Below are 22141 nucleotides of genomic sequence, written 5' to 3' on the forward strand. Positions count from 1 at the left end.
AACCTAACCCGAATCAACCCGATTTGTTATTGACCCGACCCAAATTCAACTCGACTTGTTATTGAATCAATATGTATAGGTCGTTATCTCATGTTGGTATTGGAACGAAAATTGAATCCTAACTTTATTCCTTCAATATTTCACTTTGAATTTTAAGAGGTTAGTTTCACAACATGTTTTTAGGGACGAATTTCAGGGACGAAACATGTTTTCCGCAAATTATTGACTTGAACCGAATCCGACTCGAACGCGGGAATGACCTGACTTTGAATTGACCTGCAAATTATTGACTTGAACCGAACCCGACTTGAACCCGAGATTGACCCGACCTGATTATAACCCGTAAATAATTGACTTGAACTGAACCCGACTCGAACACGAGAACAACTCTAACTCGTTTAAACTCGTAAAGACCCGAATTTAACCCGACCTATTTTTCACCCGACTCGAATGTAACCCAACCTTCTACTAACCCGACCTAAACCCGACCCAAAACCGATAAGATGTATGACCCGACATGACCCGACTCAAGGATGACCCAACCCGAACTCGACCCGCATATGTTATGACATTAACCCGTATTGACCCGACCCGAGATGACCGACTCACAAAAACCCGACCCGTTTACCCGAATTGACAGCTCTAACAATAACACATGGTAGGTTAGTACTTATCATTTTTCTTTCTTTTTTGGGGAAAGGGGGGTGTTTGAAAAAGAAGGGCAAAGTCCCAAGTAGAGCTATCAATTCAGGTAAACGGGTCGGGTTTGGGTCGGGTAATAGTGGGTCGAGTTAACTCGGGTTGGGTCAACTCAGATTAATTCCACAACTTATGTGGGTCGGATTTGGGTTGGGTCATGCTTGAGTCGGGTCACGTCGGGTCATACTTCTTATCGGGTTTGGGTCGAGTTAATAACAGGTCGGGTTACATTCGGGTCGGGTGAACACTAGGTCGGGTTTAATTTGGGTTTTCAGCTTTTCACGGGTTAAAACGGGTTAGGGTAATTCTCGGGTTCGAGTCGGGTTCGGTTCAAGTCAATAATTTGCGAGTTAGAATCAGTTCGGGTCATTCTCGAGTTTGAGTCGGGTTTGGTTCAAATCAATAATTTGTAGATTATAATCAGGTCGGGTCATTCTTGGGTTCAAGTCGGGTTCGGTTCAAGTCAATAATTTTCGGGTTATAATCAGGTTGGGTCATTTCCAAGTCGGGTCATTCTCGGATTCAAGTCGGGTTTATGTTCAAGTCAGTAATTTGCAGGTTACAATCAGGTCAGATCATTTCCAAGTCAGGTCATATTCGGGTTCAACTAACTATAAATAGATAATTATCATTTTTATCAAGCTTAATATGTATGGCAATATACTTGGGAACAATAGTCTATAATTTAGGAAGATAATTATCTCCTTTGGCCATACAACAAATATATACTATTATTAACTCTTAAATTTGAAGATGATGCTCCTTTCTTTTGCTGGTCTGGAACGACTTGGTCTCCCTAAAAAAAATATTTTGATCAACAATAATAAGGTGGTCTAAAGGTGACTTGAAATCGGGTCAGGAACAATTTGGGTTGAATTTAGGTCGGGTCAATAACAAGTCGTGTTAATTTCGAGTCGAGTTAGTAACAGATCGGGTTGAATTTTTGGTTTGGGTAAGTAATAGGTAAGGTAAAATTCGGGTCGGGTCAATAACAAGTCAGGTTGAATTTGGGTCAGGTCAATAACAAGTCGGGTTATTTTCGAGTCGGGTTAGGAACGGGTCGGGTTGAATTCAGGCCAGGTTAGTAACAAGTCGAGTTAAATTCGGGTTTTGCCGGGTTAAAACGGGTTTGGGTCAGTTTCGGTCAAAGTCGGGTTCGGTGCAAGTTAATTAAATTGGTCGTTGTAAACCGGTAAATCCGTGCAAGTTGTAAGCCGGTAAATTGGCCGTTAAAAAGCAAATTGAATGGTTCCACACACCCAAATGGACTCCCGGAGGATATTAGGGACCATGGTAAACATTTCGGCAATTTTTATTTTCGGGCGAAAGAAAAGTCGAAAAATTCCAAAATTGAAGGCTAATATCCACGCTTTTTGAGAAATTTTAGAGGTTTCGGGGCCCGGTGTCGAAAAGTCTTGAAATTCTATGGGATACATCTCGGGGTCATATAATGTCGTTTGGGACCATATATGATCATTATATGTTGTCATAAGTGTCCGTAGTAGGCTTGAGTTAATGAAATACGTGCAAGTTGTAAACCGGTAATTAAATTGGCCGTTTAAAGGCAAATTGGATGATTCCACCAACCTAATTGGACTCCCGGAGGATATTAGGGACCATGGTAAACATTTCAGCAATTTTATTTTCCGGGCGTAAAAAAAGTCAAAGAATTACAAAATTAAAGACTAATATGCATGTTTTTTGAAAAATTTTGGAGGTTTCGGGGCCCGGTGTCGAAAAGTCTTGAAATTTTAGGGGATACATCTCGTGGTCATATAATGCTGTTTGGAACCATATATGATCATTATTTGTTTTTATAAATGTTCGTGGTGGGCTTGAGCTAATGAAATCGGTGCAATTTGTAAACCGGTAATTAAATTGGTCGTTTAAAGGCAAATTGGATGGTTCCACCCACCCAATGGGACTCTCGGACGGTATTAGGGACCATGGTAAAAATTTCGGAAATTTTTATTTTTGGGGGAAAAGAGAAGTAAAAAATTTTCAAAATTGAAGGCTAATATCACACTTTTTGAGAAATTTTGGAGGATTCGAAGCCTGTGTCGAAAAGTCTTGAAATTCTAGGGGATACATCTCAGGGTCATTTAATGTTGTTTGGAACCATATATGATCATTATTTGTTGTCATAAATGTTCGTGGTAGGCTTGAGTTAATGAAATCGGTACAAGTTTTAAACCGGTAAATAGGCTGTTTAAAGGCAAATTAGATGATTCCACCCACCCAATTGGACTCCCAAAAGGTATTAGGGACCATGGTAAACATTTTGGCAATTATTATTTCTGGGCGAAAAATAGTCTAAAAATTCCAAAATTAAAGGCTAATGTCCACGCTTTTTGATAAAATTTGGAGGTTTCAAGGCCCGTTGTCGAAAATCTAGACAATACATCTCGGGGTCATATAATGTTATTTGGAACCATATATGATCACTATTTGTTGTCATAAATGTTCGTGGTAGGCTTGAGTTAATGAAATCAATGCAAGTTGTAAACCGGTAAATTGGCCGTTTAAAGGAAAATTGGATGGTTCCACCCACCCAATTGGACTAGCGGAGGGTATTAGAGACCATAGTAAACATTTCAGCAATTTTTATTTTCTGGCGAAAGAAAGTCAAAATTTTCCAAAATTGAAGGTTGTCCACGTTTTTTGAGAAATTTTAGAGGTTTCGGGACCCGATGTCGCAAAGTGTTGAGAATTTAGGGAATAAATCTGGGGGTCATATAATGTCGTTTGGAACCATATATGATCATTATATGTTGTCATAAATGTTCATGGTAGGCTTGAATTAATGAAATCGGTGCAAGTTGTAAATCGGTAAATTGGTCGTTTAAAGGCAAATTGGATGGTTCCACCCAACCAATTGGACTCCCAGAGGGTATTAGGGATCATGGTAAACATTTCGACAATTATGTTTTCGGGAAAAAAAAGGTCAAAAAATTCCAAAATTGAAGGCTTTTGAGAAATTTTGGAGATTTCAGGGCCCAGTGTCGAAAAGTCTTGAAATTTCAGGGAATAGATCTTGGGGTCATATAATTCCGTTTGGAACCATTTATGATCATTATATGTTGTCATAAATGTTCGTGGTTGGCTTGATTTAATGAAATCGGTGCAAGTTGTAAATTGGTAACCGTTTAAAGGCAAATTGGATGGTTCCACCCACCCAATTGGACTCCAAGAGGGTATTAAGGACCATGGTAAACATTTCGACAATTTTTATTTCCTGGCAAAAAAAAGTAAAAAAATTCCAAAGTTGAAGGCTAATATCCATGCATTTTGAGAAATTTTTTAGATTTCGGGACTTGGTGTCGAAAAGGCTTGAGATTGTAGGAGATACATCTCGGAGTCATATAATGCCGTTTGGAACCATATATGATCATTATATGTTGTCATAAATGTTCGTGGTAGGCTTGAATTAATAAAATTGGTGCAAGTTGTAAATGGTAAATTGGCCGTTTAAAGGAAAAATTGGATGGTTCCACCCAACCAATTAGACTCCCAGAGGGTATTAGGGATCATGGTAAACATTTTGACAATTTTTATTTCCGAGCAAAAAAAGTCAAAAAATTCCAAAATTGAAGGCTAATCTCCACACTTTTGAGAAATTTTGGAGGTCTTGTGGCCTAGTGTCAAAAAGTTTTGAAATTCTAGGGGATATAATATCTCAGGGTCATATAATGTCGTTTGGAACCATATATAATCATTATTTGTTGTTATAAATGTTCGTAGTAGGCTTGAGTTAATGAAATTGGTGCAAGTTGTAAACCGGTAAATTGGATGGATCCACCCACCCAATTGGACTACTAGAGGGTATTAAGGACTATGGAAACATTTCGGCAATTTTTATTTCCGTGCGAAAAAAAAAGTTAAAAAATTCCAAAATTGAAATCCACGCTTTTTGAGAAATTTGGGATGTTTCGAGGCACCGGTGTCGGAAAGTTTTGAGATTTTAGGAGATACATCTCGGGGTCATATAATGCCGTTTGGAACCATATATGATCATTATATGTTGTCATAAATGTTTGTGGTAAGTTTGAGTTAATGAAATCGGCGCAAGTTGTAAATCGGTAAATTAAGGGTCATTAAGGGTCTGTTCACATTTACTTAATTTCAATTCAGTTCAATTCAGTCCAATCAGTTCAATTCAGTTTAGTTCAACTCCAATAAGTTCAGTTCAGTTCAGCTCCTAATTTCCTTCTCTCATAAAATCATTTTAGCTAAGTTCAGTTCAGTTCAGCTCGCTCCAATCGGTTTAGTTCAGTATGGTTCAGCTCCAATCAGTTCAGTTCAGTTCAGTTCAGCTCAGTTCAGTAAATGTGAACAGCCCCTAAATTAAGTAACTACGTAGTACATGTCTACATGCATAATATTAAGTTAAAAAAAATTGTAACAAAAATAAACTTCCCTAACAATAAGCATAGTATGAAAAAACATCCCATTTCAATGAAGTCGACAGTATGTCCCATTGAATAACCTATACTTAACGAATAAGAAAATATCAGATTGTCAAAATCTTTGGTCATTAGAATTCCGTGACAAACCTTATACTACAATATCATTAATCAATATATTTGTATGTACTATTTTGTACCAAAGAAAAGTATTGTAGAAAATTACAAAATGTAGGAGCAGAAATCATGGCTAAAAAAAATATCCACATGTCACACATCTAATGACTAATAAAGATACTCAGAATTAATGAATGATAAGTGTAGTTCAACTGTAATTTCACTTTGAAAGATTCAATTGATTATAAAATGACGAAGAAAGTATCAAGATTGAGAAAAATATACCAAATGTCCAAATAAGCTTTGTCCCATCAGAATTGGAAGGCGAATTGCTTGCTTTCACGTTCTTTTACTATTGGCCTTCACGTAAAGCCTCTAGAACCTACTTATTTTTGTATTAGTGTACCTCTTAAAGAGCAATTTATGGGTTGGTTTGTTTCTTATTGACCCCTTTGAGGTCGTTGTTGATACTTCGTCACAACGGTCCAAAGCGGCTCTAGCTGATCCGGTTTTTTTTTTTTTTTTTTTTTTTTTTTTTTTTATCTCAAATTATGGATCTATTTATTACTTTAACTAAACTTATTAAATTAGTTAACATGTAAAGTAATAATAAGAGCAAAGGAAGAGTTGTAGGGTTTGGACATGAAGAAGTGTTCGATTTGGTTTAGGAAAATTTGTCAAAAATAACACGACCTTTGGCCGGTCTTTCCTAAATAACACCACCTTTTGATTATTCCACAATAACACCACCTTTCCTATACTTCTTCCCAAAATGGTACAAAATTATAGGTGACCTGATTTTGGGGTAAAGTCAAGGATTGACTTAAATTCCCCCTCCCCTTAGCCTACGTGGAATTAAATTCCTCAACTACTTTCTGTTTCCCTCTTTAAATCATTTCCCTCTCAATTTCACTCTCTCTCCAATTCTTCTGTCTGAAAAACGAAGGCATCATAATTCAATTGAAGATCAAAAATTAATTGCGGAAACTTTGGTGGTTGATTGAGTACGATTGTTGCAGATTGAAGGAAGTAAAGTTTCGATATTTTGTGTAAATGCCTAAGAAAAAGGTACGATTTTTTTTGTTTAAATACTTTGAAATTGATTGTGGTGTTTTGGATTATGAATTGGATGCATTTAAATTTCAATTTGAAGTGATTAATTATGCAATTTAGTTTGTTTACTTGGTTATTATTGTGCTGGGCAATTTGAGGAATCAGTGGTATATATATTTTTTTTGAAATGCTTGTTGTGATGAATGTTTGTTGATTAGTTAGATTATTGATGTAGGTAGGATTACGGTTTTGGTGTAGTATTGATGTGATGCATGCACTGTTGTTTGTAGCCTAATTGTGGTGTCTAATTATAGGTTGCAAAGAGTAAGAATTTTGACAGTTTGACTGTCAGATTCTGGCATGGGGGTGAATTTGAATTGGGTAAGAATGGTGAATTGAAGTATAAGGGTGGGGAGTGTACTAATTTTGTTATAGACCCAGATGAACTCTGTTATTGGGAGTTGCTTGAGTTTAGGAAGCAAAGTGGGATGGATTGGGTGAATCAACTGTTTTACCAAATTCCTGGGTTGAGTGTGGACAAAGGTTTGAGAGTAATCCATGGGGATGAAGAATGTAGAGTGATGAGTGAGTTAGGGGTTCAAAATAGGGATATTGTTGTGTATGCTATGCAGTATGATTATGACACACTTCATGCACATATTGAGCCATTGAGATGACATGCTCCAAATGCAACAAGAAGGGGCACAACAAGAGGGGCTGTCAAGAGAAGGATTATGAAGCAATTGCACCACCTGCAAAAAAGGCCAAGGGAAGACCAAAAGGACCTGCAGCAACACCTGTACTAACACAACAATCCCAGTTAGCTTCATCTTCAACTCCAGCAACAGGCCCAACTGCAATAGGAACCTCTGCCCATCACAACACTTCTGCACAACCCAGTCAGTTAGGAAGGGTGGAAGGCTCATTCTCTCTGGTGAGGGGTCTAGAGGTGTGTCTCAGACCATTACTAGATCCCAATCTGCAACTCAGGGAAGAGGGAGGGGCAGAGGAAGGGGAGTTGCAGAGAGAGGCTCTAAATCTGGTGAGGCACCAGTTCCAGGACAAGGGAGAGGAAGGGCTAGGGGTAAAGGGAGAGCAAAGTCAACAATTGGAATTGGTGTCCTGTTTGGTGATGATGGAAACCCAATGGTAAGCTGATGCAGCTTCGTGAATGTTTTGTGTATTTTTTTTTTTTTCCAATTTCTTACCAATTTTTTATGTCTCAGGTTCCAGCAACAAGGGCAAGGCAGAGATCTATATCTGACCTATGATGCATCAGTCTTTGTGCAGCCTGAATCCTTGATGGAGCTGAAGTCTTTTCTGTGGTTTATACCTGAATCATGAAACTTTTGTGTACTTATGTTTTAGTCCATGGAACTAGTACTATTTTCATTTGTTTCTGTTAAACAAACATGCTGTGTATTTTGATGTGGTTGTGCACTTTGAACAAGTGCTATTAAACAATGTTGGGCCTCTTTTGATGTATTTGCAAACTACTATGATCAGTTTATGTCATCAAGGCCTAATTTTAATGTCATTTTTATGTCATTTTCATGCCTAATTTTTATGCCAATTTCATGCCTACTTTTTATGTCATTTTTTGCAAAATTTGCTATCATCAAGGATTATACAAGTGCTGTCAAAACAAGTGTGCAAATTGTAAACAAAAACTAACCAAATTCCATACATTATTCAACATAGCTTATCCATAACACATCCATTACAGCCCCTAGTTATGAGTCAAACTAATTAAGAAAAAAAACAACAAACAACATCAAAGAAACAAACATTGCCAAATACAAAGTTTTTTCAGTCCTATTCAATTTCTCTAACTCAATCCTCATTTTAATGACTTCTTTCTTCATTTCTTTCAATTATTCCTCCAACTTAGCTTTCTTCAACTACAATTTCTTTATTTTTTCATCTCTGAAATTTTGTTCAACCTCTAATTCACATATGATAGTATCCTTTTCCAACAACTTGAACTGGTACTCTTCAACATCAGTGTGCTCATTTACCCATTTGAAAAAATCGCACTGAGTGTCCTACACAAATTACAAATCAATAAACAAAATAAATACACAATCAATCCATTTTCCACAACTCAACACAAAGTTAGATTTAACTTACTGGCCACATAGGACAACCATAGAACTTCATCCCAAAATTAGGGCCTTTTCTCACTGTCTTAATTAGAGCTTCTTTCCCACAATTGCAGCGAACTTGCGCATTCCCAACCCTTTTGTTGCTTGAGGATGAACCTGATGCGTATGAATTAGACCTCCTAGCAGCCATGCTCAGTTCAAAGAATGGAAAAAGAAGATGGAGAAAGAAAGAACGAACAGAAAAAAAAAGGGAAGAAAAGAGGAGATGGAGAAAACAGAGAAGAGAAGAACAGGGGAAAAGAACAGGGAAGGGGGGTATTTTATAGAGAAAGTGGAAATAACCTAATTGTTATATTCCACGTAGGCTAAGGGGAGGGGGAATTTAAGTCAATCCTTGACTTTACCCCAAAATACAGGCCACGTCATCAAGTTTACCTGCAAAATCAGGTCACCCATAATTTTGTACCATTTTGGAAAGAAGTATAGGAAATGTGGTGTTATTGTGGAATAATCAAAAGGTGGTGTTATTTAGGGAAGACCGACCAAAGGTCGTGTTATTTTTGACAAATTTTCCTTTAGTTTATGAGTACACTACACGAGTGCACAATCAAAACACTCATGTGTCTATAACTTTGGTTGATTTTCGCTGTGTGTACGTAATCAATTAACTGTTATCTTCAACATATTTTGATTTCTTGCTTTATAAGGTTTTATTTGATTGTCCCCTTATTTATTGCTTTATTTGGGGTTGACATTGACTAAAATTAGTTGATTCTAATTTCTAATGAACCAAAACCTTCATTAGACAAGAATTTCCACAAGATGATAATAACTTTTACTAAATTTGGAGACCCTTACTTTATATAATAAGACAAGTAGACAACGACCACTATCATTATAAGTAAATACGTATAAACTAAAGAAATCGAATAAATTCTTAATTATTTCCAAATACACCATATTAAGGCCTTGTTTGGTTGGATGTGGGAAGTAGAAATTCCCATGAAATCTCAATTCCTAAGAAATTGTAATTCCTAAGAATTTCCAAAAATTGTTTGGTTGGATGTGGGAATTTCCACTTCCCATGGGAAGTTCCACTTACCTAGGGGGGACTAGGTAAGTTAATTCCTCCATTTTGTGGGAAGTGAAACTTCCTAGGAAGTTCTAGTTCCTACATTATTGTCAACCAAACAAGCATGCATAAATCCATTTCCTAGGAAATCAAAATTCCCATGAATTTGTTTGTCAACCAAACAAGGCCTAAGCTAAAGACTATTTTCTAAGTCCAGTTAGAAGGCAATGAAACAATTCCCAGAGTCTAGACACGCGTCACACACCTCCTAAAGATGACGAAACAAGCAAAAAGAAACAAGAGTTTTTCTATACAGTGCCCATGAGATATTGACTTTTCCAAGCTGTGCCCACCCATTTTCAAAATTCTACGTTGTACCCCTAAGGTACTTTTAGTGTCTACGATGTAACCCTACCCTTATCCCTCCGTTAACTTAAGTTAACTTTCCGTTACCTTTAAAATAAATAATTAAAAAAAAAAACAAAAAAAAAAAAACCAACCACCTCTCTCTCCTCCCTCACAAGTCACAACTACCCACCAACCACCACTACACCTCCAGCTGCACCACAGTGGCTTGCCCCTCTCTCCTCGACCGCCTACTTCCCGCTAGAATACCAGCCACCCCGATCCCCTCCTGCACCGAAAAACCCACATTCCTACTCCCAACTGCTCCCTGCACTCCACACCAAAACAGACCAGCCGCACGAACCAGCAAACGCCACCGACCAGCTTCTCCTCTCACCTCAGCCCCTAAAATCACAAAACACCAGCAACCCCTACATTAGCGCAACCACAATCGCACCACCACAACAATTAAACGACACCAGACCCTAATTTTTCCCCCTATTTGATTTTAATTGTTAAATCATCAATTTTGGTTCAATTAGATTGAGATTAAATACATAAATTTGTTTTAATTGATTTTTCCAATGAAAATCTGCACGTATATGGTTTAAGTGGTCGAGATTGTTCGAATTACGCCCAAAAATTTCAAAAAATGGTCAAAAATCTGGCAGTAAAAGAGAAGTGAGAGAGAAGGAGGGAGGAGGATGATGCGGTGGTGGGTCGAGGAGAGAGGGGCGAGCCACTGTGGTGCGGCGGTGCAGGTGGATCGAAAGTGCAGCGGTGCGGCTGGAGGTGCGGTGGTGGGTACTTGTGATGGAGGAGAGAAAGGTGTTTGGGTGTTTTTGGGATTTTTTTTTTAATTTATTTATTTTGAAGTTAACGAAAAGTTAACTTATGTTAACGGAGGGATTAGGGTAGGGTTACATCGTAAACACTAAAGGCTCCTTAGGGGTACAGCGTAGAATTTTGAAAATGGATGGGCACAGCTTGGAAAAGTCAATACTTCAGGGGCACTGTATAAGATAATACTTCCATATACGTCATTTGACCCTGTCAAAAGAAAAAAAAAATACCAATTCGATTTAAAAGTAATTCAACTTTAATTTAAACATATATAAACAGTTTGAACATTATTAAATAATAACTTAAATTGAACCTGACTTGACACGACTCAACCAAACCCGACCCAATTACCTTAATTTAGTTCCCATTGGTAACATGTTTGGGTTTGGGTTAACTTCTCTAGAAACGGCTGACATTAATAAAGACAGAGAAAGGGGCCATTTTTTACGAAATAAAATAAAGGGAAATTCCCATTGATACACTCCAGGTATTGACTTTTCTCAGCGGTACCACATTTTTTTTTGACTTCCTGCTGATACACTTGAGGTTTTGACTTTATAATTGACGTGATTAAGTATGTTAATAAGACGTTAATAACTTAGTAATTCTAGGTTAAAAGCTGAGATTAGGTGAAAAGACTAAAATGCCCCCTTTTAATCCTTCCCTCCATCACCCATAATTAAACCCCTTCCCCTTCCATTTATGTCGATTTGACACAAAACAAACTCCTTGTTCAAATTTCATCTCTCTCTCCTCTGCTCTCTGCATCATTCACAACGAAGTCCAAGGGTTTTGCAAGGGAATTGCGCCGATCTTTTTGGTCTACAAAATCATTAGAGGATAATCTAGCACAATTCAGGTACTTTAGCACTACTACTGTTCATTTTTGCTTGATTTGGTGCAGTTGTGATGTTCTTTTTTCTTTGCGATTTTAAGTTAAATTCATGATGTAAATGTTGTATATTTGTGCGATTTTAGGGTTTTTTTCAGGTATATTAGGTGCGCGATTATGTGTGTTCAATTATTTATGTAGAGTATGTATTTAATTTGGATGAAATGGCATGATCCTGTTTCATTGATTTACTTGAATTGGAATGTATTTGCTTATTTGATTGATTGTTGGATACCTGAATTGGGATTTATGTGCATGTTATAGGTAATTGGATACCTGATTTGGAATTTATTTGAATGTTGTGGATTGTTGGATATGATTTTGAATTTATATGCATGTTGTAAGTGTGTATACTGTTTACCTTCTTTTGCAGAATGGGTGATGTTGTGTTAAGGTTTTATTACTTTGATAAGCATGTTGATCTTGCTGTTGACTTAGATAGATGTAATTTTCTTGATTTGGTTATGGATTTTGAGGACACTGCTGCAGTAGACTCTGAGTTTCCTATAGTCAACCCATCATTTGGTTATGGTTTCAATGAAAAGAATCACCCTTTACTAGATGATGCTGATCTTTTTAAGATGATTCACACCCTAGGTGAGTGTGAGATTTATCACATTTGGGTAGGTTTTGCTAAGAAACCAAGTGCCTTGAATAGAATGACCAATAGGCTAAGGAACAAGTCCAAATCTGCACAACCTTTTGATGCACCTTCCCAATCTGAACCACCCCATATTGATCAACCTTCTGATACTGCACCCTCAAATGAACAACCCCCCTCAAATTGAAACAGATCAACTTGTTCCTGAAACTGAACCTCCCCTTTTTGACCCTTCCCAAACTGAACCTCCCCTTTCTATTGAGGATATCAACCTTAATAATGAGTCCTCTCCACCTAGGTATACTGGGGGTTATGAGTCACCCCAAGATGAAACAAATCAATCTGCTACTGAGTATACCAAGGGTAGAAAAGAGTTTGAGAAAAGTATGGAAAAGATAGAGAATTCTAGGAAGGTTAAGGGTGCAGCAAAGGGTAAGAAGAAAGCTACAACTAAAACATCCCCAATGCAACCACCATCTCCCAAGTCTCCAAACACAGTCTTCAAGGGTTTACCGCTTAGAAGGAGTCCTAGATTTTCACCTTTGGCAGTAACTGACACACCTAATGCTTTTGATGTTGACCTATTGACAAATGCTTCACAAACAACTATGTTTAGAAAAAAGGTTCCTAGATCAACAGCTATAAGAAAGGGGTTAGTGAAAGGATCAACTGTGACTGAGAAAAGGATGCTAGGTGTTGGTGACAGAGTGAGTCAGCTGCAAGGATCAGTTTCTAGGGTTAATGTAAATATGAGTAAGGGCAGTAGTGCTGGGGACAATGTGGGTGAGGTGCAAGGCACAAGTGATTCTAGAGTTAGAAGAAAGATGACTTTTGTTGTAGACAGCTCTGAGTCTGTAGAGACACAACCCAATCCTGGTTTCAATCTTGGTGAATAAGATGAGGATTCTGATGGAGATGTTACACCAAAGGGTTCTATTCCAGCAGATGAGCTAGCACAAGTAACTAGGATTCCAAAAGTGAAGGACAGTTGGAAACCATCAAAATGGTTTGATTTTTTTGATGATGAAGATGATGAGGATTATTTTCAGAGATTGTACAAGAATGGTGAGATGTATGAGGATGCTGACTTTGGTAAAATAACACTCAGACCTTGGATGATTTTTACTTACAAGGCTCACTTCAAGGACACTCTGAAAGATTTTGCTGTTCAAGAAAGGTTTGCCATCAATGTAGAGTATGCTGACAACAAGAGATACAGTGCAGTTTGCCAATCTGAATGCTGTGATTGGAGATTGCATGCCAGCAGACTGGCAGATGGCAGAACATGGGCAATCAAGAAAATATGGCCCAATATACACACTTGCAGGGGCTTAGAGACTTACAACCCCATCTGCAATGTGAAATGGGCATCTCAGAAAGTCATGGAAGACATCAGGGCTAACCCAGACATTCCTGGGAAAGCACTCAATGAACTCCTTTTTCAGAGATATGGCATCTACATGAGGCAGTCAACCTTGTACAGGTTAAAGAGCTATGTGATTGAGCAGTTGTTTGGAGGGCATGATGAGTCATATAGACTATTGCCAATGTATGCTAAGATGTGCATAGAAACAAACCCAGAGTCCAAGGCTTTTTGTGCATGGAATGAAACAGAGTCTATCCCTAAACAACTTCAATTTTCAAGCCTTTTTATATCATTCACTGGACAATGGAAAGGTCTTTTAAGGGGTGTTAGACCTTTAATTGGTGTAGATGGAACCCACCTCAAAGGTAACTATGGGGGGGGGGTATTGCTCTCTGCTGTGGGAATAGATGGCAATAATGAGATCTTCCCCATAGCATATGCTGTAGTTGGCCAAGAAGACAAGCAGTCATGGACCTACTTCTTTTGGCATTTGCTGAACATTGTAAAAGATTCATCAAGAGAGCATTGGACTATTATTTCTGATAGGCAAAAGGCAAGTGTTTGTTGCTTTTTTCAAATTTTCATTCTCTTTTTTTTTTATATGCAAACATACAAATGCTCATACTGTAATCATTGTTTCAGGGAGTTGAACTTGCACTAGAACAAGTATGGCCAAAAGCTGACAGGAGGTTCTGCTGTAGGCATCTAAGTAGAAACTACAAGAAGCTATTTCCAGGCCCTATGATGTATGTTCTATTCTGGAGAGCATGCAATGCTTCTTCAGCTTTCACATTCAGGAAAGCTATGGAGAAGTTGCAGAAAGCAGGAGGAGATGATGTCATGACTTGGTTTGCAGAATTGGGAGAGAAGTCTAAGTGGAGTAAGCATGCATTTGACCCAAATGTTTGCAATGACTCCAATACATCCAATTTTGTAGAGAGCTTCAACTCTACTCTAGGGGTGAATAGGTGTAGGCCTATTTTGACTTTGCTAGAAGGTATTAACCCACCTCTTACTGTATTAACATTGTCATTTTATTCTGATTTGGTTTGTTTTTCTAAGTAAGATAATGTTGTGCAGGAATAAGGAGGGTATGTATGGTTAGAATAGCAACAAGAATGGAGAATGCAAAGTCTTGGAATGATGAAGACATAACTCCAAAAATTGTGAAGCTAGTGAAATAAATAGGAAAAGGTAGCTCAAAATGCAGAGTATTCAAGTCCAGCCCAGGTGAATATGAAATTCATGAGGGAAGATCACAATTTCCTCTCAGCTTAAACAAGAAAGTTTGTTCTTGTGGGGCATGGCAACTGACATGTGTGCCTTGTAGGCATGCCATTAGGGCTTGCATTGATGCCAAGTTGGACCCACATGACTTTGTCAGTTCCTGGTACTCTGTGAAGACTTATAAGCAAGCTTACAGTGTCTGTATCAACCCAATTCCTGACACAGAGCAATGGCCTGCAGATGAGTCAGGTAGAATCATCATGCCTCCTAAGATGAAGAGGGGAATTGGAAGACCAAGAAGGAACAGAAAGAGGGAAGAAGGTGAGGAGCAACCTGGAAAAAGGTCAAAAACAGTGAAATGCAGCAAATGTGGTTGCTTTGGGCATAATAAGACAACCTGCAAGGGAGGCTTAACAGGAAAAGAGTTGAAGACAAATGAGCCTGTTGTCATCAAGAACCCTAGGGTCGGAGACTAAAGTAATACAGCAAAGGCAGCTAAGGCAGCAAAGCAATCTGAAGCACTTGGATCTCAGTCTGCAGCAACTCAACCTTCAGCATCTCAAGCAGCAGCTTCAACCAAAAAAACTAAGGGAAAGAAGGGCAGACCCTCAGCTGAGCAACAAACAGTGCTGACAGCCTCACAGTTGCCTAGCCAACCAATCCAGATGTCTCAAGGAAACTCTCAAAGCTAGCAAGTGTTCTGTTTTGCAAAGTAGTAGCAAATGCTTTTTTTGGTGATTTGGATAGAAAGTCAAAATTTGTAGTCAACTCTATATGTTTTGAATTTTTTTTGGTGAACTTACATGGTAATGTTGAAGAATTATGCCATTTTGTCTATATTAAGAATGGTGGCCACATTTTGAATGATTTTCCAGACTTTAATGAATGTTGGCAACTGATGCCATTTTGTTCAGCTTGTTAATTTTAGTTGATCTCAATGATTGATTCATTCAAAACCAAGAAAATACAACCTTACTCAATCAAAATGCAAATTATTTTTCCATTTTCATTCAAAACCAAGAAAATACAACCTTACTTTTATAATTTGTTCCTAGTACACTTAGTCTCTGAAGTACATGGCAACTAAATACACAATGCTCATTTCAGGGTTACAAACAGTAAAATAAGATACATCACAAGAGCAATTCTAACAACCATATAAACATAGCTTGCAAACTCATATGCTTTGTCTGTGAAATCAATAAATTCCTCTCTTAATACTCTCAAATTGGATGATTCTTCATGATTGGCTATAATTTGATCTTCAGGAACCCACATGAACAAACCACAATGCCTGCACTTGTAATATGACCTCCCTGGATTCGAAATTGAGTCAGACACCCTAATATCAGCAAGTCTTGGTGGATTACAATTGCATTGAATTCGTCTCACCCACATGGACCTCCCAAATCTGCTGTCAGAAGAGGAACCACTGCCTGCAGAACCAGCCATGTCAGAACAGCAGGGACCAACATAAATAAAAAGAAAAGAAGAAGAGGTGAGCTCGAAAAAATGGAGGGGAAAATTTATGGAGAATAGAAGAGGGAAAGTGGGGTTTTATAGGGAGAGAATAAGGGTTGGGAAGTTGGAGGGAAATAACAACAACATTAAGGGGGAAATTTTGGAGGGAAATGATTAAAAAAATGGGGGTATATTAGTCATTTCATCTATTACTAAGCCTAAAATGTGAATAAATAAGTTATTAACGTCTTATTAACAGACTTAATCACGTCAATTATAAAGTCAAAACCTCAAGTGTATCAGCAGGAAGTCAAAAAAAAAATGTGATACCACTAAGAAAAGTCAATACTTGGAGTGTATTAATGGGAATTTCCCTAAAATAAAAACCGAGTTATCATCACACAATTCAGAGAGAGAAAATATTGTCAGGTGAATTTTACAGAGAAATAGAGAGAAACAATCCGAAGTTTTCTAGGGTTTATCAGTTATGGCGGAACACGAAGAAAAACCTAAGTCTGAATCTCTCATGGAGAAGATCGCCGAGAAAATTCACCACCATGATTCTTCATCTTCCGATTCCGATGACGATAAATCCGCTCCTTCTTCTTTGAAATCTAAGATTTATCGTCTTTTTGGTAGAGATAAGCCTGTTCATAAGGTCCTTGGTGGTGGTAAACGTATGTTTCTTCAATTTTTGATTTTCGCATTTTTTTTATTGAAATGTTGTTTGTATCTTCTGAATTTGCTTGTTTTTCGTACAATTTGTGTGAATTGATGGTTGTTTTTAGCTTGATTGTTGTTGAATAATTGAGATCGGGTGTGATTTTGATTGTAATTGTGGTTTATATTGAAAGATTTGTTTGTGTGATTGTTTAGACTGAAGTTTGGGATTTGATCATATTTGATTGATTAATGTTGGTGTGACTATAATTCGAAGGATGATTGTGACATAGATCTAATTTATGATATGGTTTCTGAATTTTGATCTTATATATGTTACATGTGAAATCGTAAATTTTGTGATCATAATTCATAGCTGTTGAAATTTTAAGTTTAAGGAGGAATTGGTGTAATTAGCCATGATAATGTTACGACTTTTCGATGTTTTGTTAGTATTGAATACTGATACTTTATTTAGGTGGGAAAAGTAAAAGTTGAGTTGGGTTTGTTGAAATGTATTAATGGCCTTTTTCATGTCAAGTTATAGCTTCTTTAAGCTGCGTCTTCAATGTTGATGTTTATGACTGTAGTCAAAAAGGGATTATATGATGGTGTGAAAGTTTAAAGTACTTGATTACTTTAACGCGAGGCGAAACGATGGTGTAAAAAGATTCAATTAAGGGAATTAAATTATGCAAAAGCTTAGAAGTTATTTCAATTAGAATATGAATCTTCTTAAATCGTAATATAGATTCCCTTATACCCTTTTTAGTTGGCTATAAAGTTTGGGAGGTGTTTAAGAATTGGTGTAAGAGTAATCTACAAGTTTCTTGTTTATTATAGTAGTATTCATAGTATGTGGGGATATTCTACTTTTCACTTTGTTGCTTGCATTTGTGATCCTGATTCACATGGCTGCAGCTGCGGATGTTTTTCTCTGGAGGGACAAGAAAACTTCGGCGATAGTTCTTGGGACTGTCACAGCTGTTTGGGCTCTATTTGAAGTATTTGAGTATCATTTGCTCACTCTGGTTTGCCATCTCTTGATGCTTACAATTACCGTGCTGTTTCTGTGGTCAAACGCTTCAACTTTCATGAGCAAGTAAGCTGTGGTTATTCTCATTGCTATGTCCTGTAACTGAAGCTCTTCCTACTTTTTTTTTGTTAACGCACCTGATCTCTCTACAGGGCTCCCCCACAAATCCCCGAAGCACGAATCCCAGAAGGCCCTATCCTAGAATTTGCCTCTGCCTTGAGATATGAGATCAATCGAGGTCTTGCTTCTCTTCGTGAGATTGCTTCAGGAAGGGACCTGAAAAAGTTTCTCGCTGTATGTTCCCCTGTAACCGTTACAACTGCTTATGTAAAACTTTTGTTAGTGTGGAACTTACTTTGATACCTCTTTATCAGGTGATTGCTGGATTGTGGGTTTTCTCAATTTTGGGCAGTTGCTGCAACTTCTTGACTCTGTTTTACATATGTAATGTCCATTTATTCTCAAGCTCAATGATTCTTCATATATGGTTACATATACTGAATGATTTTCTTATTTTCATTTGCTTGGTTTTCACATGGGTTAAATAGGCTTTGTTCTCCTTCACACCGTGCCTGTGCTTTATGAGAAATATGAAGATCAAGTAGATGCTTTTGGTGAGAAGGCCATGATCGAGTTAAAGAAGCAATATGCAGTCTTTGATGCAAAAGTATTGAGCAAAATACCAAGGGGTCCGTTGAAAGACAAGAAGACAGCTTAATGTGGTAGAATGTTAAGTATGAGGTTTTGGTGGCCGTATTCATGGTAGGTTTATTTGTCCAGTGAATTATATTACTCGGGTAGGAATTGCTTGCTGGAATTTGTAAGCACTTTCGATATACAGTGATAATCATTATGAATATTTCATACTAAACATGGGGAAGACAGCAGTTTTTATTAATACGTCTGCACTTTCTGAGATTATAAAGTGATGCCATTCTTCGTGAATGTCGTTTGATTGATCCTTGTGTTTTTCTTGCATATTTAATCTCTATTTTTGTAGATGGTAGATCAAATTGGGTTTATAAATGGATGTTCTAATCGACAATTTTCTATATGGCATATATTGTGTTACTCCTCCAATAAGATTCTTTTCGGTGGTGTTCAATATGCTGTAATCTTGAAACATGATTAAACTGACGGAATATCATGCTTGCTGAACTACTTATGCTCCATAGATGGCAGTAATATGATTATTTCTCATGTCTTGAGTCTTGAGCTGTAGTATGCACTCAGCACTAGGCATCTTGACATGTAGTATGCATTTATGCACTCGGCAGGTTCTATCATTTTCTTAATTAGCTGTTCTGAGCTCATTCTGCATAAAAAATAACACTACTACGGACTCTATGGAGTTATGGAGGGGAAGAGTTCATTTATAAGGGCGGGGAATGTCAAATTATGTGATGGACACAGTACTATTAACCATGTTGTTAAGTTAGTATGAAAAACGACGATGATGTGTGTGTGTGTTTTTTTTTTGTTTTTTTTTTTTTTTTTTTTTTTTGTCTAATGGTAGTTGTAATGCGTAAGTTATGGTCTGGTTGTGCACGGTATGTTCATATAGCGTATGGCCTTGGCTGAATCATTAACAATGGAAGAAAGAGAGCTTTATTATGTGGGATTTGTGACATGCATATTGTTAGAATTTCCCTTAAATCAGCTTATGATTTTCTGTTTGGGTCAATCTTCGATGCCCAATCTGTTTCTGTTTTGTGAATAAGTATGTGAACTCCCTAGGTCATTAATCTAGCGTGATTCTGAAATTTGCTCGAGATCAATAAATCTCCCTCTCGGTGATTGGGACTCTCCACTTTATTTATTGAACCATGTAAATTTTTGTGTTCTTTGTTGTTTATTCCTTGATTTTTTTTACAATACGTCAAAACAAAATCTTCAAAATGATAAAACTTGTACGTGTATAAATAAAATCTTAGTAGTATGATTTTTGAAGTTATAGATCCTTTTTAATTCTAATTTCAGACTTTCCTTTCTTCTTGTATTTACATGCCAAAGAAAGTAGAGTTCCTTTAGTCATAATCGAGAACGAATATGAACTAAGGTTCTTAAGAGGGTGGTAACTGGAGCACATAATAAGTGCTCTCTTTCTTTTCTCATCACCAAAGAAAAAAGAAACGATCTATGGAACTGTAAGAATTTGTTAAGAGATACAACGTATAAATTAGGGTATTCAACAAATTTCCCATCACTAAAAAAGAAATATAAACTACTATGAACGAGAGAGTTGTTCAACGGTTCAACCAGAGAAGTTCTGGTCACTCATTCAAGCTCTGTTATTTGAAACTCCTGCTAATTCAATCACCACTTGTAAGAAGCTAAACTCGGGATGATTCCTCAAAGTAATCTTCTCGCGCATTCTTAGCCAACATTAGGCACATCAACCAGAAGAGGGCTGAATTGAGAGACATAAAGGCGCCACCTCCCATGAGCCCTGTTTTAGCAGTGGGGCAAGCGTAGTTTGGGGTGTGATGCACTGTGTGACTCAAATGAAGCTGTTGACTGATTGTTGGCCATAAGAGCAGTGTAGCAGCTAAACCCGCTATCAGCCTGTTTATGTTCCAAAAATATGATAAATCTCTTTTGTATTTTTCAAAATCAACATCACCAATAAAATTTGCAACAGTAACTAATGGAAAAATACATGTATGTGCTTAGAATATATATATGCAAACCGTGGATTTGCTTAGAATAAAATGTGCAACAGTAACTAATGGGAAAATCCATGCAGAAGACACTATCAGATTAAGTACAAGTAGAACAACATTGAAATTACACAAAACTTGAAATATCATAAATAATTTAGGAGAGGAACAACAACCTACCAAGTAATGCTGAAGAAAACAGTCATGACTTTGGTACCAAAGATGGCATGAGTGGGAACTGCCTTGTTGTCATAGGGGTGAAAAATCGACTTGAACCCGATAACAGTAGTTATTACCAGAGTAGCCAAAGATGTATATCCCAGAGCTACGGTTGGATCAGAGGGATACTTGCAGATTACAACACCCTTCCCTGCTATAGGTGTTCCGGTTGAAGGCTGCATATCATAAGTGCGACTTATTAGATGCGTATGTCAATGCTGCGAAAGATATCGTTTGAATCAACCATGAAAGACATGATATACCATTAGATGACAGCAGTTGTTCATATTAATCTGGGTAGTATATATATATATATTTTTTAAAATTCATGTTGAACATTTTCCTTGTATAAGTTATTTTTTGAAGGGAGATATAAGTAGCAGCAAAGTGATAATATTTTGATCTGCTTCATATTATGATCCACGACTTTCTACTTTCAAGATCACTACATCTCGTTCTATGAGCGTGCATTAGGGCACGAATGCGCGTAAATTATATGAACTCAAGTGGATGTGCTATGTGACCTATTACAACTGAAGTGGTTCGCGAATCAGGTGATGACACGAGTGTTAGCGTAAAGCACATGACTAGCAAGGGAGCGCGACTAAAAGTTTTGTACACTACAGTGTATCTAAGAATCTACACAATTAAATTTGAACTTTTGAATTAGATAAACCATGTACAATTTCAACCGGATAAGTTAACACTAGTAATGCATCAAAAGTTCCTTATTAATGCATCAAAAGTTCAAAACAACTCTCAAATCTCAAACACAGGAGACTCGAAATTAATACACAATGTATTATATTCAGCACAACAATAATCGGGAGTGGACTGAAACCTAACCATCCAAAACTGATCTCCAAATCCGAATTAGCCCAAAGGGTGAACCGGGTGAAACACAAAAAAAAAATATATATTCTGCACAAACTTACATAGGCATAGAAAAAGTAATCAAAATACCTTCTTATTTTCAGCAATAACACCGCAAATTAACGACACGACGCCAAAGAAGGCAATTAGGATAACCATCTGCTTCATGCTTAACGCCATCTCACTAAGCCTGTACAGGGAGAGGACTATGGCCCTAACAATGAAATCTTTTCTTTTTTTTTTTTTCTCAAAGTTGTGGTTTCAATAAAAAAAACTTTTTCACATATTTATAGGTTAGCCCTAAAGTTGTTAAATAGAAATATATCACATTGTAACAGGTAGAGGAGGACTAGAGGTGCTGATTAAATTACACAATTTCTATTGAACTTAGGAAATTTTATCCAACTCAAAGACAACTCCACTAAAAATCTATCCTTACTAGTAATATTATTATCCGTTGACAAAAAAAAAAAAAAAAAAAAAAAAAAAAAAAAAAAAAAAAATCAAAG

At 37.2% G+C, this 22141-nt stretch overlaps 5 protein-coding genes across 5 annotated transcripts; 3 read left to right on the forward strand and 2 right to left on the reverse strand.

Moving 5' to 3' along the window:
- The first annotated feature begins 5421 nt into the window (after positions 1-5421).
- On the forward strand, positions 5422-7641 carry LOC110722615. The gene is made up of 2 exons (XM_021901884.1): positions 5422-7421; positions 7499-7641. The coding sequence occupies exons 1-2, from the start codon at positions 6946-6948 to the stop codon at positions 7614-7616; spliced, it is 594 nt and encodes a 197-aa protein (XP_021757576.1). The 5' UTR covers positions 5422-6945; the 3' UTR covers positions 7617-7641.
- A 510-nt stretch (positions 7642-8151) lies between these two features.
- On the reverse strand, positions 8152-8926 carry LOC110722617 (protein ZGRF1-like). Its single transcript, XM_021901885.1, has 2 exons — positions 8403-8926; positions 8152-8317 (listed from the first exon to the last, which is right to left on the reverse strand). The coding sequence occupies exons 1-2, from the start codon at positions 8565-8567 to the stop codon at positions 8174-8176; spliced, it is 309 nt and encodes a 102-aa protein (XP_021757577.1). The 5' UTR covers positions 8568-8926; the 3' UTR covers positions 8152-8173.
- A 4955-nt stretch (positions 8927-13881) lies between these two features.
- Positions 13882-14829, forward strand: LOC110722560. The gene is made up of 2 exons (XM_021901825.1): positions 13882-14493; positions 14577-14829. The coding sequence occupies exons 1-2, from the start codon at positions 14238-14240 to the stop codon at positions 14678-14680; spliced, it is 360 nt and encodes a 119-aa protein (XP_021757517.1). The 5' UTR covers positions 13882-14237; the 3' UTR covers positions 14681-14829.
- A 1738-nt stretch (positions 14830-16567) lies between these two features.
- LOC110722618 (reticulon-like protein B2) lies at positions 16568-18841 on the forward strand. Its single transcript, XM_021901886.1, has 5 exons — positions 16568-16861; positions 17766-17946; positions 18033-18174; positions 18255-18324; positions 18429-18841. The coding sequence occupies exons 1-5, from the start codon at positions 16672-16674 to the stop codon at positions 18596-18598; spliced, it is 753 nt and encodes a 250-aa protein (XP_021757578.1). The 5' UTR covers positions 16568-16671; the 3' UTR covers positions 18599-18841.
- A 1011-nt stretch (positions 18842-19852) lies between these two features.
- On the reverse strand, positions 19853-22129 carry LOC110722620. The gene is made up of 3 exons (XM_021901890.1): positions 21723-22129; positions 20721-20935; positions 19853-20445 (listed from the first exon to the last, which is right to left on the reverse strand). Exons 1-3 carry the CDS (start codon positions 21810-21812, stop codon positions 20214-20216), a joined length of 537 nt encoding a protein of 178 aa, XP_021757582.1. The 5' UTR covers positions 21813-22129; the 3' UTR covers positions 19853-20213.
- Positions 22130-22141: the final 12 nt, after the last annotated feature.

This window comes from Chenopodium quinoa, unplaced genomic scaffold (assembly GCF_001683475.1).
Source record: "Chenopodium quinoa cultivar QQ74 unplaced genomic scaffold, ASM168347v1, whole genome shotgun sequence".
In the NCBI taxonomy this organism is placed as follows: Eukaryota; Viridiplantae; Streptophyta; class Magnoliopsida; order Caryophyllales; family Amaranthaceae; genus Chenopodium; species Chenopodium quinoa.

What these genes read in the sequence shown, in the direction of transcription:
- LOC110722615 (XM_021901884.1), top strand. Translation starts at nt 6,946, where the DNA reads ATGACATGCTCCAAATGCAACAAGAAGGGGCACAACAAGAGGGGCTGT. An exon ending in GTGATGATGGAAACCCAATG is followed by an intron (nt 7,422 to 7,498) that starts GTAAGCTGATGC and finishes TTTATGTCTCAG; the next exon opens with GTTCCAGCAACAAGGGCAAG.
- LOC110722617 (XM_021901885.1), bottom strand. Translation starts at nt 8,567, where the DNA reads ATGGCTGCTAGGAGGTCTAATTCATACGCATCAGGTTCATCCTCAAGC. An exon ending in ATGGTTGTCCTATGTGGCCA is followed by an intron (nt 8,318 to 8,402) that starts GTAAGTTAAATC and finishes TAATTTGTGTAG; the next exon opens with GACACTCAGTGCGATTTTTT.
- LOC110722618 (XM_021901886.1), top strand. Translation starts at nt 16,672, where the DNA reads ATGGCGGAACACGAAGAAAAACCTAAGTCTGAATCTCTCATGGAGAAG. An exon ending in GCTTCAACTTTCATGAGCAA is followed by an intron (nt 17,947 to 18,032) that starts GTAAGCTGTGGT and finishes ATCTCTCTACAG; the next exon opens with GGCTCCCCCACAAATCCCCG. An exon ending in ACCTGAAAAAGTTTCTCGCT is followed by an intron (nt 18,175 to 18,254) that starts GTATGTTCCCCT and finishes CCTCTTTATCAG; the next exon opens with GTGATTGCTGGATTGTGGGT.
- LOC110722560 (XM_021901825.1), top strand. Translation starts at nt 14,238, where the DNA reads ATGATGTATGTTCTATTCTGGAGAGCATGCAATGCTTCTTCAGCTTTC. An exon ending in TATTTTGACTTTGCTAGAAG is followed by an intron (nt 14,494 to 14,576) that starts GTATTAACCCAC and finishes AATGTTGTGCAG; the next exon opens with GAATAAGGAGGGTATGTATG.
- LOC110722620 (XM_021901890.1), bottom strand. Translation starts at nt 21,812, where the DNA reads ATGGCGTTAAGCATGAAGCAGATGGTTATCCTAATTGCCTTCTTTGGC. An exon ending in TTATTGCTGAAAATAAGAAG is followed by an intron (nt 20,936 to 21,722) that starts GTATTTTGATTA and finishes TATGATATGCAG; the next exon opens with CCTTCAACCGGAACACCTAT. An exon ending in GTTTTCTTCAGCATTACTTG is followed by an intron (nt 20,446 to 20,720) that starts GTAGGTTGTTGT and finishes GAACATAAACAG; the next exon opens with GCTGATAGCGGGTTTAGCTG.